At 35.3% G+C, this 16,557-nt stretch overlaps 1 protein-coding gene across 6 annotated transcripts in view; it reads left to right on the forward strand.

Annotated features, from left to right (window-relative positions):
• The window catches only part of Rpap2 (RNA polymerase II associated protein 2), a 100,236-nt gene that overhangs the window by 51,108 nt on the left and 32,571 nt on the right, over positions 1–16,557 (forward strand). Inside the window, exon 12 of one of the 6 annotated variants that reach the window (XM_058585184.1) lies at positions 15,966–16,121. The exons of 4 other annotated variants lie outside the window; for them this stretch is intronic. In XM_058585184.1, coding sequence (XP_058441167.1) covers positions 15,966–16,086 — 121 coding nt within the window. In that variant the 3' untranslated portion in view covers positions 16,087–16,121. Of the gene's footprint in view, positions 1–116; positions 6,487–15,965; positions 16,122–16,557 lie in introns of those variants that run through there. One more of the 6 variants, XM_046461711.2, reaches the window with a different exon arrangement.

A 16,557-nucleotide genomic window follows, 5' to 3' on the forward strand; every position in this document is an offset into this window, starting at 1 on the left:
TATTAGTATACTAGTTAGAGATAAAATTAAAACATATTAATTTATATTTCCACCCTGCTTTTCTTCCAACAGTTAACACTTTTTTTTTTTTTTTCCATGCTTGGAATTAAACTCAGGACCTCACACATGCTATTCTACCACTGATCTACACCATATGCTATTCTACCACTAATCTACACCCCCAGCAACAGTTTACTTTTTAGAGAAGGTAACGTCATTGGGAAAAGAAAAAGCAGGCATAAGGGCCAGCATTGGATAAAAGCCTGATGGTGAAAAATATGGAGACTTTAAACACCTAAAGAGACATACAAACACATTTGTGCAGGATTAACCCTTTTTATCCTTACTTATTGCCACTAAGACTGAATATAGCATACAAAAGAATATCTCTTTAAAAAAAAAAAAGTATGATTCAGAAAACCTTCATATCTACTTGCAAATTTCCAATGGAATCCTTTTGATCATAACTTGTAGGCATTTTTTAAATTCATATTTAAAAACCAAGTGTCTGGGGGCGGGGGTGCACACCTGTAATCCCAGCAGCTTGGGAGGCTGAGGCAGGAGGATCACAAGTACAAAGCTAGACTCAGCAAAAGCGAGGTACTAAGCAACTCAGTGAGACCTTGTCTCTAAATACATACAACATAGGGCTGGGGGTGTGGCTCAGTGCTCCTGAGTTCAATCCCCAGTACCCCCCACCAAAAAAAAAAAAAAATTCTTGTAAGTCTTTGTACCTAAGAAAAAAATTGAATGGTAGTTGTGAATCACTGAAGAAGAATACATAATTACTTTACATAAAAAGTACTACTATAATAATGGTATTATTCTTTATATATGCATATTGCAGATTTTGATTACTAACATGTTTAATGCATGAAAGCTGTTTTCAAAATTTATATAATCCACTTAGAAAAGGATACATATACACACACTATGTAATTGGTATGTTGCTTTGGTAGTTCCAATCTAACTCTTGTTAGTGGAAGGCCAAGGGATCAACATTCTGACTAAAATATGAGCGTCCAAAGCAACAGAAAAAGCTGGGGCCTGAATTTTCTTCAGAGTAAATAACCTATTTCTGTAGCACATCATCTTTTCCTGGTGACTTCCACTATGCTTTCACAGATGTATTAACATTAAACCCATTATGCCCCAATGTCCCATATATAGTATACCTATAAACACTTTAATTGAGCAACAACAACTTTGTTATTCCTCTATATGGGACACTGGGGATAACATCAACTTTGTTATTCCTCTATATGGGACACTGGGATATAACGAACTTTTAAAAAATTTGGGCCACATCAAATAATTTATCAGAATAAATTACAATTATGGGACTAAAATTGTGGGAATTTTATACCATTATAATCTCAGAAATTTGATCAAATAGAGTATGTACAATTGATCATTAAATGCTCAGTGAAGGGCTGGGGATGTGGCTCAAGCGGTAGCGTGCTCGCCTGGCATGCGCGGGGCGCTGGGTTCGATCCTCAGCACCACATAAAAAATAAAATAAAGATGTTGTGTCCACCAAAAACTAAAAAATAAATTTAAAAAATGCTCAGTGAAATGCATTTACGTATGAAAATACATAATTATTCATTCCCATTTTATTTAGATTTCTTAATAATTATATGGGATATGAATGGCTATTGTGATTGCAACATTTATTGATATTTATACTATATATTCCCTAGCTTTATACTATATATTCCCTAACTAGTAGCCAGGAATACATAGACCATTTAAACAGAGTTTAAGCAGTATACATTTATTTTACAATGAAGGGATTACTTTCCTTTTGGTTCCCTCATTCTTATTCAGTGAATGTTACAATTAAGGATTTTCAAGAATTCATTATACATAATAGAATATCTGTAATAGTGAAAATTGATTGACCCTGTTTTTATTAAGAACCAATTAATTTTGTTGAATTAAACTTTATCATACTTTACTCTTATATCAGGTTTTATTCCTGGAAAAGGCCAATATGTTGAAATAATACAAACTTGAATCAGTTTTTCCAAGTAAATATGCCTTAATAAGATACTAGGCTCTTTTCACAGTCTTGGATGTATGCCTTTTAATTAAAATGTGTATATATGTGTGTGTCTGTATCATTTTCTATAAATACTTAAGTAACTGTATACTATGTACAACCTGTTAATGTATATTTTGAAGTGTTTGTGTACCAAATTAGAAAATGCAATAACAAATTACACTAAAATGCATTTTATGATGTGGTGTTATACTGTGTCATATATTCTTTTTCATATTTCTCATAATTACCATTTTACCCACAATATCGGAAAGAAGCACTTTTCGTTGTGGTCACAGTATTCAGAATAGTTTCTTTGAGATTTTGACAGGCTATTTTGAGAAGACTTTATAGCTACAGGATACCTCCCCTCAGTTCTTCCCCCATCTCTCCTTTCCTTCTTCCCTTTGCTTTTATTCTTCCTCAATGTTCTTTGACCTCTGTCATTATTCTTGAGCCTTTAACAGAAGAGGAGATTGCCAGTGCTGAAAAATCTAGGGAAAGGTCCAGACCAAAACCAAAGAGAAGCCATCAAGAAGCAGATTGACTTGCCTGAGTTCCTCTATGTGTAGCTCGAGTGCCAGAAATGAGAATCAAGTTTCTTCAAGAGGACTTGTAATTAAAATGTAACTTTTTTCACCTAAATTTAATATGGAACCTTTATAAATAGACTACTACTTTTGATTCTGGCATGGGTGGCCGTGGAGAGAGAGATGTGTTGCATTCTATGGGAATTACTTAAATTATCTGATGAAAGACATGAATACTTATTTTGTATTACTTAGAAAAGATGGAGGGAAAGTGACTTGTAGTAGTCTAATATTGATACATCTATTCCTACTTTTATGCCCTTGATTCTCTCTAATGGAAAGCTTTCAAGACTATCTCCAAAAATGTCCGCTTTCATTTTATTTATCTGAACTGGCTGTTTCCAGTGAACTGTGGCCTGCTTCCTAGGCAGAGACCGTGCAATAGTTTATTCCCTCTAAAAGCTTTGTGTATTCCTGTCGTTCAGGGAGTAGCATGTAAGTCCTGGGAAATGGTATTTAAACAAACTCAACTTGACCATGATCACTAAACAAAAGCCATCACTGGACACGGACAGCCACTTTCGGTAACCATCATACAGATAGATACTCTGGAGAGTCCCTTCCCTAGGGCTACCAGGCATGAATGGAAAGATGTGACTAAGGCTTTTTACTTCAGCATGCTATTTTTTTAAAGGCTGCCCATCACTAATTTCCTCATAAAAATTTGTGAACATACCATGAAAAAACAAAGAGGTGGTTCCTTAGAAATTTATTGGTTCTTAGGAGTCTTCGTAAGTCTTTCTTTTAATATTCTAAATTTAATTTGGGGTATTTGAGACCATACTAAAAGATAATTAAAATTATGTTTTATAGTATCTTATATTTATGGAATCTCATAATTGAATTTTATTAAAACAAAATTTACCATTTTATTGTATATGGTTCAACTGGTTTTTAGTAAATTCATTGTATTGTGCATTCAGTGCTATCTAATAACAAAACATTTTCTATCATTCCAAAAGGAATCTTTGTATTAGATGAGTTCCAGTTTCCCTTTCTCCCATTCTCTGACAACTTACCACTCACTCTCTATCTCTGTGGACTTTCCTATTCTGAACATTTTATATAAATGGAATTCTATAATCCATGCTCTTTTGTGCCTGGCTTCTTTCACTTAACACATTTCCAAGGTTTTTGTTCATAGTATAGCAAATAATAGTACTTCATCTCTTTTTATGACTAGATAATATTCCATTGTATGGATATACCACATTGGTTTACCCACTCATCAATGATGGTCATTCCGGTTATTTCCACTTTGGGGCAGTTATGGATAATGGTGCTAAAATATTCGTGTTCAGATTTTTTTCTGTGAACATATTTTCAGATCATATAGGGTATTTATCTTGGTGTGGAATTGTTGGATCATATGATAACTCTGTATTTAGTCACACACACACACAAACCAACCTCCAAACCCCAGTGGCGCTTTACCAATGAACTATATCCCTTGCCATTTTTTTTTTTTTTTTAAGACACCATCTCACTAAGTTACCCAGGCTGGCCTTGAATTTGAGATCCTTCTGCTTCAGTCTCCCTAGTCACTGGGGTTACAGACATGTGCCACATGCCCAATTTATATTTAACATTTGGAGGAACTACCAAACTGTTTTCTTCAGCATTCTATATTTCCACAAGCAGTGTATTAGGACTCCAGAGATTGAACTGTAAAAGTCATCTCATCTTACACTCACTAGTGATTTTAGGGTTTTATATATACACTTTTCCCCAAACTTAAATATTTCTCTTCTAATTGATTTTAGACCTTCATCAATTTCTTATGTTCTAAAAGTTTCTGTAACACATGTAAAATGAGTACCTTTAAGCCAAAAAAAGAAAAAAGTCATAGTGTTAAAGTTATTTATCTATTTTAGTACTGAGAATTGAACCCAGGAGTGCTTAACCACAGAGCCACATCCCCAACCCTTTTTATTTTTTATTTTGAGACAGGGTCTTACTAAGTTGCTTAGAGCCTTGCTAAGTTGCTGAGGCAGCCTGCCTAGTTGCTGAGATTACAGGTATGTGCCACCATGCCCCAGCTCATAGTTTTGAATTTAAGACTACATAAATAATATCTCAGCAGTACCTAGTGGTATTTCCTTTGGATTCCTCAGTATCCAAAAAATGCCTTTTTTGTTTGTTTGCTTATATATTTCTATATCGTTCCTGAACTAATTACTGAGTTTATATAAGAAAAAACTTTTTTTTTAACTGAAATATCTTTACCGTCAACCAGCAGCACTTTGTAGATAGGACTCAGATGCTTTCTAAAGAAATAATAGTTTTAATTTTTTATCAAAGCCTACCTTCTACAGTGATTTTTTTCCCCCTGTTATCCCTGGAAAATGTATAATGTTCATTTTATTTTAATTCATAAATAGTTGAGAGTCCCCTCAAGCCTTAATCCATATTAAAAGTCACCAGTGTTCAAGAGCTGGGGTTCCATCCTCTGCACTAGTGAAAAGATGTGCTCTCCATTTTGTCCATCCCAAGCAGCTGCAGCAGTGGTAATAAGAGCAGCCAACAGCAGTTAGCCCTCACCAATGATTACCTCAATTTCAGGGGCCAGTCCTTATATCTACCAGTGCCATCTTTACATATGACTGAGCTCACCAGGAGCTAGGAAGCATGAGATTTACAGTTACTGTTGACGGCGCTGTAAGAATGTTACAGTCATTGTGTGTGGACCTCCCCAGTTCACTCTGCTGAAATTTTACAGCATTTGGGATTGGGAGGGACTAGATCCACTATTCTAAGAGAACTGCCACATAGCAACAATTATGAAAAGTTTTTTCCAATACTCTACGAAGCTGCTCTATAAACTTGTTACAAACAGGATTTAGATATAAAGTTTTAAAGTCACTACCACCCAGCCCCTTAAATAAACATACATGTAATATATCACTACAAAGTGATTTACAAAGAACTTGTTCCTTTGAATTAGAAATATCAATGGAAAGCATCCCTGCTTCCTTATTAATAGGTAATCCTAAAGCATTAAATGCAAACATAATCAGGGCATAAGCCATATGTTATAAGAAAAACATTTTATTTTATTTGGCTGTCATAATCAAAGTTTTTATCTTTGTTTTCTAGATAATAGTTCTGAACTAGAAAACCTATAATGACATCCCTCTTCAGTGTATATTCTTGTCTTCTTTCTTTGTTTCTCGTGGAAGTCCTTAGTAGCCTTACATGCCTGTTGGTTTTTGAAATTTTGGGTCCTTAGCTTTGTGCCTATGATAAAAATAATGGCAATTTTCATTTGTATAATTAATTTTTATTAAACAGAGGGTTTTTAAAAAATGTAATTTCCTTACCCCAAAGACAATCTTTAACTTGTATATGGATCTCATAAAACCCTAAAACTCACACTCATTCTGGATAATATCCTGTTTTTATCTGTAACAAGCAGTGTAGCCTTGCACAAATTATGTAACCTCATATTTTACATTGGCATTGTGACGGATTGCACTAAATCCAGATTAAGTCAACTTGGCAGTGCAAATTCAACTATAAGATGTTCCAAGTAAGAAACTATTCTCTCTCTCCTTTTTTTTTTTTTTTTTTAATGAGACAAAGTCTCAGTGTGTAGCCCAGGCTAGCCTCAAACTCTTGGATTCAAGTGTTCCTCCTGCTTCAGCCTCCCAGGTGCTCATAATTGCACCCAGTTAAGAGAGAGTTCTGATGCACTATATCAAGAGAGATAATGAAAATCGGTATTTTTAGCATAGGAAACAGTTTAATTTTGTCATAGAAATTCATGGTGACATTGCCCAAGTGTTTACTTTGTTAGGTTTCTTAATAAGCTTGACCAAAAAAAAAAAAAAAAATAGATTTAAATGATGTCTACTCACTCTGTAGAAGGAGTACATAGTGCACTTTTAATTAAATGAGAGGAACATCCCCAAGATTCCTTTAGTCTGTACTGAAGACTTTAGTTGACATGACATTTTTGTCAGTATCAAAGATGAGAATGTTCTCTGAATGCAAAAGGAAATAGTAGAGTGGTATGTTACTTCAACATAATACTAAAGGTGACAAGTTGATTTTTTAAAAGGTTAAAATGTGTTTTAAAACTCCATTTTGCTTACAGAATCCCCACTATATCTGTGAGCCTTTTACCTCTTCCAATTTATTCTTTTTTTTTTTTTTTTTCATTTTTACTCCTTACTTTCCCCCTACCCCACTGATGCTAAGTGTTCACTGATACAACTTCTTTGACCCAGGTACTCTAAAGTAACCTGAGTTTCTTCTCTGGTATAGTACTATAAAAAGGAGAGATAGATACATTACTTGAAGCCCTGATTTTTCTTCTGAAGAGTTTATTTGTACATTTTTTGTCTTTAATGTCATGCATGAAAACCAGTGTGAGTAGAACCCATGTATACCTTGAAATTAGGAAATTCATACTTTGCTATAGCATCATAACTGGAAATCAGTGTAGAAGCAGCCACATATACAATGATAAAAAATTTTTTAAATGTTTAGAAACCGGACTAAAAAAATAGCCAACAAATATCTTTTGAGTACCACTTTGGGTTAGACTATCTTAGACCCTATAAGGGATGCAGAGGTTACACAAATCCTCTGTTCTCATAGACTTTATAGCTACCTGGAGGTTGTGTAAAGGAGGAGATTGACTTGTACACAAGCATTACAATAAAAAATTGAATGTGTTAAATGCCAAAAAAGCACAAATTCTTATGGGGCTTCAAATCTCAGTTCAGATTATAAAAAGATTTTATAGAAGTGGGCTATTGTGGATTCAAAAAACAAGATTTCAAGAAGTAGAATGAACAGATAAGTGCATCCTAGGAAGCACTTATAGCTCAAAAAAAGCAAAAAGAGATATAGTCAAGAGTACAAGGTAACTAGAAAGAAAGGTTGGGTTTATTATGAGAAAGATTTTTTTAATGGCAGGTAAACTTAATTCAGGAGGAATGAAAATCATTTAAATTTGAGCAAGTAACATCATAAAACTTGTACTTTAGGAAGATTAGTCTTGCAGAGATCTGGAATCAAAACTGATCTTCTCTTCCACATTGCACCAGCCTTCAGAGACTTTTAATTACTCTTAAAGTAAAACCTCTTATTGTGGTCTACATGGCCCTGCTTGGCCTAGGCCCTATTTATTTCTCCAGACTCCCTACCTCATTCTCCTCATTCCTGCCTCTCTGATCTTCTTTCATAATTTTCTCATCATACTCTCCCAGAATAGGACATGAATTCAGTTCTTTTTTCGCTCTCTTCCCTTCATTAATTAATTCCCTTTCATCATTCAGAACTTAAGGAACTTTCTCCTCAAGAAACTTCTTTACTTCCCTGACTGGATCAACTGTCTCTATAAAGAGGCTCTCATAACACCATATACTTCTTCCTAGCAGTTTTTCTGATTTCTGTTCAATCGTGTGATTACTTGATTAATGTTTGCCTACTTCACTTAAAGATTTTTAGGTGCTGGTTCTATGTCAGATTTTACACACCATTATAAACCTAATACTTAGCATTTTGCCTAGAACATCGCCAAGTTACAAAAATATCTGAAAGAGAATGAGTGACTAAATGGATGAGAATAGTTTGGAAGCTATCAGTTCTTGCTCTTGTTGACTCCTTCTTTCCTACCTGCCTAAATGTGTTCATTCATCTTTAAAAAATCAAAACAGATAGGTTGAGGTTGTAGCTCTGTGGTAGAGCACTTGCCTCGAATGTGTGAGGCACTTGGCCTCAACACCAAATAAAAATAAATAAAGATATTGTGTCCATGTACAACTAAAAAACATTTTTAAAAAAGCAAAACAGATAAACACACCTGACCTTTGTCCGTCACCTCAGACTATCATCTACTTACCTTTCAAATATCTAGAATCGCTCATCTGCTCTAAGTGGTTCCAGTGCCTTTTATTAATCCCTTGCATTCTGCATTTTCTCCCCACAATTTATGGAATTGATTTTCCCAAAGCCACTGCTAGTAATTATCTAGTTAAACAAAAACAATGAGGTGATGAACTAAAGGAATTACAGCGAAAAAGAAAAGGGAAAGAAATGAGGAGAGAGACATTATAGCTCTAAAATCTACAAGGTTTAGCAATGGAGAAGAAATCAAAGACAACTTCAAGATATTAAAGGTAGATGGCTGGGAGGTATTAGTGCCTTTAGGGAAGTAGGTTAGATGAACTAATTGGAAATATTACAGTTGGTCTTACACCTGTTCTGGAAGTATTGAGACTCTTCCCGTTCAGTTTAATATTCAGGCATATTAAACAGTTAAATGGTACCCCCGTAAGTAGTTTAAAAATGTGGAAAAAGAGCTGACGAATGGAAGGAAAACCAGAGATCTAGATCTTGGATTAAGTATTGGGTTGGGTGAGATGGCTAGGTAGAGAATGTTCAGAGTCAAGATAAAACAGAATCTTGTAGAACAATCACACACAGGCCAGGGATGCCTAGAGAATACAGAGAAAGTGGGAAAGGAGGAAGATTAGAAACAGACTTTTTTTTTTTGACACTGTGTGGTGGATTTTTACATTTATATCTCACAGTTCATTCCACTTACCAAAGGAAGAGAGACTCTGAAAAGACAAGCACCTTTTCCAAGCTTGTCAAAACTAGAATACAGGCTCAATTCTAACTTCAAAACATGAGTACATCACTTCACAGAGTGAATTAGAAAGGAATGTATATAATCAGAACACTGTCAAGGAATCTAAAGTGCATTTGAGGTTCAAGGTAGTAACTATCTTTCTGAGGAAGAGGTAGTTGTCCTCTGAATAAAGATAAAGGCTGACAAAAGACAGTGGTTCTGGGCTGGGGATGTGGCTCAAGCGGTAACGTGCTTGCCTGGCATGCGCGGGGCGCTGGATTGAATCCTCAGCACCACATAAAAATAAAATAAAGATGTTGTGTCCACTGAAAACTGAAAAATAAATATTAAAAAATTCTCTCTCTCTCTCTCTCTCTCTCTCTCTCTCTCTCTCTCTCTCTCCTCTATCTTAAAAAAAAAAAAAAAAAAGACAGTGGTTCTGGCAAGTAAGTAATTGTAGTGGGTTGACCTACAGTTTCCATAATGACAGACATGGAAATCAGATTGCAAAGGCTGCTGTAGTAGACAAGTGTTGAGATACTAGACATGTGTTAGTTGGCTTTTCATTGCTGTGACCAAAATACCTAATGAGAACAACTTGGAAGAGGAAAAGTTTACTTGAGCTCATGGTTTCAGAGATTCAGTCCATTGTCCGCTAGCTCCCTTTGCTCTCGGCCTAAGGTAAGACAGAACATCATGGCAGAATGGCATGGTAGAGGAAAGCTGTTCAGCTTGTGGCAACCAGGAAACAGAGATCTAGGTGCCAGGGACAAAATATAAACCCCAAAGGCACACCCTCAATGACGCCTTCCTCTATCCACAACCTACCTGCCTGCAGTTACCACTCAGTGCAGTAGTCCTTTCAAATTATTAATTCATCAAATAGATTGATCCACTGGTTAGGTTACAACTCTCATAATCTAATCATTTTCACCTCTGAACATTCTACATTGTCTAACATGAGCTTTGGGGGAATACCTCATATCCTAATCATAACAGTATGGCAAATGTTAACTGCTCTTTTCATATGGTTAGCAAAAGATGAAAGAAAGAGAAGGATTATAATCTGAAAGGATACAATAAGTCTTCAGAAAACTTCACAAGATAGAGGAGGCTTGAGTTTGTTGGTATCAGAGGGGAAGGAGACACTGGACTGGCAGGATAAGAAGAGTGAAGGGTATCTGTGGAATGTGGCCTGTGAAGAGACTGGGAATGTCGTCAGATGCCTTTTATATTTTTTTCCTTAATGCCTTTTGTCCATGTCTTTTTCCCATTGCTTCCTCCATGTTTTTCTCTGCTTGCCTTGAATGTCAGTGTTGTTTGGTGACATTTTTGCCTCCTCGTCTTAATTTCAAAAGTGAGTGAACTAAGGCTGGTGGCATAGGCAGTAGAGCACTTGCCTGGCACATACAGGGCCTTGGGTTCAATCCCCAATACTGAAAATAAATAAATAAGCAAATAAACAGAACTTGTATATTTCTGCTTCCAGAAACCCATATTAATTCCTCATTAGTGGCTCTGATTGATTCTTTCCCCTTACACCACCATGATCAGCCCTGGAGAATTAATTTCGAGCAGCATAAGCTTGAGCTATACAACCTCTATGCTTAATTCTGGTGACCTTTTTATTTTTTTCTACATTAGTGATTTTTACCTTCCTGGCCTTTTCATTTTCCATGACCAACAAATCAGTCTTAGGGACATAAACGTGTAATTCATTTGCCAAAAAAAAAAAAAAAAAAAAAATTATATACATATATGTCTCTATATGACAATAAGACACTGTCCATTCATTCAAATATTGTGTTTTGACAATGTGTAAACAATGCTAAATGAAGAAAGATGTCTATAGTAAATAAAGTGAATTTGAAATTGTTTTCTTATAAAAACATAAAGTCCATGCATTAAGGTCATTGTCTTATTTACTTTTATCTCCTTAATGCCAAACGTGCAATTTGGCATTTGGTAATTGTTCACTGAATAAAGCAAATGAATGGAATAAAGCAAATGAATGGATGAGAAAAACTTGGATAAATTATTGTTGATATTATCCTTCAACAAAGATTTGGTGACACTGGCAAAATTACATTGCACGTGAAAAAGGAAAAAAAAGCTGCTTATGATTATGAATAGAAGGAAGGACTTTCATTACAATCAGAAGCAACCTCTATATTGATTTATATTTTTCCAGGGTTGGTGTAATCTTATAAAGAAGTGACTATTTAGCCTAAAGAAAATTGCTGCTTTTAACCATATCTAGCATTTTGGTTTTGTTTTTGTGTTTGTTTCTTGAAAATAAAACTTTCTGAAATGTTTAAAATTACCAAATGGCAAAGTTAATTGTAAATGTGAGATTATCTTTAAATCATGTGATTACTAAATAAATGAACATTTTTATTTAAAAAAAAAAAGATTTGTTTCATCCAAAAACTTCATTTCAAATGTTTTTTCTTTTATCTTCCATGGACTTGCTGTTTAAGCCTCTATAAACTAAAAATTGAATTGTTTACAGAGGAATTCATCTCTAGTAGATAGATGTGGCACTATATCTTTTAGTCATTTATCTGATGATCACAGGTACAGTCCTGGAGAATTCTTTAAATGTTTTACGTTTTGATATTTGTTCATTGAATTGGAAATATTTATCAAATATTAATGGGTTCTAATGGAAATTTTCAGTCTAGAAGCAAACTCTTCTTTAACTAATTTTATCAAAAGTGTTTTATTAAGTAGTCTTGGAAGCTTAAATGTTATAAGGAGGAAAAATTATTATTCCCAAGTGTATTAAGAGTGCTTGTTAAATTCAAGATCCTGAATCTAGTGTATCCTTTCTTTCTTTCTTTCAAGAGAGAGAGAGAGAATTTTTTAATGTTTATTTTTCAGTTTTTTCAATGGACACAACATCTTCATTTTATTTTTTTATGTGGTGCTGAGGATCGAACCCAGTGCCTGGCGCATGCTAGGTGAGCGCATTACCGCTTGAGCCACATCCCCAGCCCAGGTGTATTCTTTCTTTGTTGTCTTTAAACACTTTCCTTTAGCTGTCATAGTAGCACACACCTGTATTCCGAGAGACTTGGGAGTCTGAGACAGAAGGATCATGATTTTGAGGCCAGCGTTGGCAACTTAATGAGACCATGTCTCAAAATATAAAAGGGCTGGAGGTGTATGGCTCAGGGGTAGAGAACCTCTGGGTTCAATCCTAAGTACCACCAAAAAAAAAAAAAAACTTCCATTTAATTTGTATATCATAGACACTTGACACCTCTTAATATTCTTCCTGTCTCTGACTTCTCTTTCCCCACTTTGATCATTCTAGTTAATAGTAAAGTCATAGGGTTCTTGGAGATAAAATGCAAATGCTTCCATTTTGCTCCTTTTTTAAACAATTTTACAAAGTTTTAAAGCAGATTATAATAACCAGAGGGTAAGACAAAGCTTGAAATTATCTGGTTCTCACTATTACTATTTTATGTTGTCCCAGCAGCCATTTTAAATGAAGAATTTGGGAGTTAGCTATTTGTCATTTTAGTATAAATCAAGTATATTGTGTGTTAGGAGGGAGATGTCAAAATACACAAGCTTAATACTGAAAATCCCAGTGTAGCAAAAGCATTTGAGAAATTAGTACAGAATGCTTGGTGAACACCTACAATATCTGTATTGGTGAAATCAATCACATTATAAAAACTGAATATTCTGAGCTATTTTAGCTTCATTTTATTTACTGATTTTTTTTTCCAATGACTTTTTCAAACCCCACATTATGCTTTTCATATAGTGGTTTTCAATTGTTGTAACATAGCATACTGTATGGCAAAAGTGTTTCGGGAGAACAAAGCAACTGCCAGGTGATAACTATTTTCCTCTGGTTTCAATGCTGAGAAAAATGTTGCTCATTTAAAACACTAAGACTTAAAACCATTTTCATATGCTCCAAAATCAGATTCTCCAAACCTATAAAATTACCATGCCACTAATTCTCAACTACTATACATTGAGTTGTATGGTTATACATTGAAAGTAATCATTAAGATATGTACCTTGGCCGGGCACAGAGGTGCATGCCATGATCCCAAAAAACCAGGAGACTGAGGCAGGAGGATCACAAATTCAAAGCCAGCCTCAGCAACAAAATGAGACCCGTCTCATCCTAAAAAGGGATAGGGATGTGACTCAGTGGTTTAGCACCCCTGGGTTCAATCCCTAGTACCAAAAAATAAAAGTCTTTCCTGGTAGGGCAGGGGGGAGTGTATATAAAGAAAGACCTTTTATATAATTTAAAAGAATATATGACCCCCTCCTGTCCCAGTTTAAAATAAGGGAGTAGAATCAGTGAATACACACTTCTCTTTTGAGTAATGATGTTAAAAATCAAACAGTACAATTTGTTTTGGCTAGAAAGAGACAAGCATGTTTGTAGGGCATGGGGAAGGATCTAGTAAAGAAAAATAATTTGAAGCTGATGGCAGGATGGAGAGTACAAATACCTAATAAAACAAGGTCCTAAGGGTGCATAAAGAACTGAGATCAGACACAGAAGGTAAAATAACTTGAATAGGAGAGAAATAGTACATCTTCCGAGACCAGAGGGGGAAAAAAGTGAAGTGTGGCTATTAGATACACTTGGAAGAAGGAGGAAAATTTTTTAAACCATGCCTGACAACTTAATTTTTCAGTGAAGTGGAATTTGAGGTTGTGTTCTAGAGGTGATGCTTGTATGGAGAGTGAAAATAGTGGTAGTCATTGAGATGATTCAGAAAAGGAGGTAATCAAGGGTAAGAAAAAACTGACAGGATGAGGCTAGTGAGCATGGGTTTATAGTAGTAATAGTATAGATTCCCTGATCTCCTTTTCTTCCACAAACCTACCCCAGTAGTTTTCAGCCATCTTGTTGTAGGTGAGAAAAAAGTATGTTGCAACATTGATCTCAGGTTTTTAATAATTTTTTTTTTTAGTTGTTGCTGGACCTTTATTTTTTATTTGCTTATTTATATGTGGTACCTGGAATCAAACACAGTGCCTCACATGTATAAGTCAAGCACTCTACCTCTGAGCTACAACTTCAGCCCCTCAGGTTGTAGTTTTGATGGGTAGGATAACTAAGACAAGGAAGCAGAAGGTTCAGAAGAGTGATGTAAGAGATTAGTTCAAGAAATCATAACAAACATAATTAGTAAAGGATAATGAAGTTACTTTAGGAAGAAAATTGGTTATCTCAATCAAGTGTCTCTTGTGCCCCTCTTCCCAGAATTATATCCTTTTTTAAAATAATAATAATAATTATTATTATTATTATTAGTTGTAGTTGGACACAATATGTTTGTTTTTTATTTATTTATTTTTATGTGGTGCTGAGGATCAAACTCAGGGCCTCACACGAATTAGACAAGTGCTCTACCACAGAGCCACAACCCCAGCCCCCCCAAAATTGTATCTTGAACTCTGATATCTCTCCTAGTTTATAGGTCCAAAAACTTTGTTCTTTTTGCTGGGTATCTCCATCTGGATATTCCTCAGGCATTTGAGATTGAACTCAACTTTTCTTTCAGATATCCCCCTATTCTTTTTGGTGGCATTTGCATCTTCCTAATTACCTATAATTAAAATCTGACTTTTTATGCTTCTCTTGCCCTTTGTTTCCCATAATCAATCTGCCTTTATAACTTCTTTTAAACATTTTTCTCTCTTCCTACTGCTATTAATCCACATCAAGCCTTCATTATTTTCTGAGACTGCTGTAATTAGCTTCCTAAACAGATCTCCTTACCAAGTTTCTCTTCACTCAACTAGTCCATTCTTCTTTCAGCTATAATAATCTTTTCCCTAAAGCTTAACTCTAATCAATCCAAAATCCTAGTGCCAGGTCAGGTATGGTAGCATACTCCTGTAATCCCAGAGGCTCAGGAGGCTCAGGAGGATGCAAGTTCAAAGCCAGCCTCAGCAACTTAGCAGGACCCTATCTCAAAATTTTTTTAAAAAGGGGTGTGGGCTAAGGATGTATCTCAGTGGTTAAGCACCCTGAGTTTGATCCCTAGTACAAAAAAAAAAAAAATCCTTGCGCCTTCCCAGCTCCTACCACATAATTTTGCCAAAATACAAGGCCCTTCTGAAGTAGCTCCAACCTGCCTATCCTATCCTATTCTTATTTATCATTAGTTTGTGTCCACTGTTTCCCCTTACAGTCACCTTTGATAGCACTGTGGCCTGTGCTTGAAATTCCTTTTTGTATCTCTCTAACCTACCCTTCATGGCCCACTTCAATGTCATGATCTTCTTAGAAGTCTTCCTTAAGACACCATGCCAGATAAAAAACATTTGGTTTAAATTCCACAAGTAAGACATCTTTTTTGAATAGTATTAATTACCTTCTGCTTTGTTATATAGTTAAATGTAAAAATATTTTATTATTCAGATTCTTCCAACAATGTGACAATTATTATAGATTATTAGAACTTCATAAGTTTGTTCAGATCAAAAGTTTAGGGCCTGATGCCATGTGCCTATAGCCCAACCTATTCAGGAGGCTGAGGCAGGAGGATCACTTGAGCGCAAGAGTTTGAGGCCAGCCTGAGCAACCTAGCAAGATTCCATCTCAAAAAAAATTTTTTTAACTGACCTTCAAATTTAGGGGTTCTTAATACTTGCTATTCATTAGAATTCTATAGGGAGTTTTTAAAAAATATTTTTTTAAAATTTTTTTTAAGAGAGAGAGAGAGAATTTTTTTAATATTTATTTTTTTTTTAGATTTTGGCGGACACAACATCTTTGTTTGTATGTGGTGCTGAGGATCGAACCCGGGCCGCACGCATGCCAGGCGAGCGCGCTACCGCTTGAGCCACATCCCCAGCCCTTTAAAAAATATTGATGGCTAATTCAAAAATTTTAGTTGACTGATTTTTGGTGAGTCCTAACCATAAGTATTTTATATATATATATCTTTTAGTTGCCAGTGGATCTTTATTTATTTATGTGCAGTGCTGAGAATTGAACCCTGTGCCCCACACATGCCAGGCAAGCATTCTACCACTGAGCTACAACCCCAGCCATCATAGTATTTTTTTTAATTTCCCCAAGTGATTATAATTCATACAAAAAGAATTAGGAACTAGTGTCTTAATTCTGGTGCTTATTTGATGTGCCAAGTGGAAAGCTTCTAAGTCATTTGACTTAGGTATGTCTACCAGGATTTGCTTAATTAAAGGTATGCAGCTTTCTTCTGAAGTCTTTGTTAGTTACTGATGTTGGAAGGTACCTCTTGGCTATCACAGAAAAAGAATGAATTAGAAGCAGTAGACTTGTCAGTTTTCATTAGCATGTTTGTTTTGTAATGACAGAT

This window comes from Marmota monax, unplaced genomic scaffold (genome assembly GCF_021218885.2).
Source record: "Marmota monax isolate L192 unplaced genomic scaffold, Marmota_monax_Labrador192_F-V1.1 WCK01_AAM20220418_F8-fsc00070, whole genome shotgun sequence".
In the NCBI taxonomy this organism is placed as follows: Eukaryota; Metazoa; Chordata; class Mammalia; order Rodentia; family Sciuridae; genus Marmota; species Marmota monax.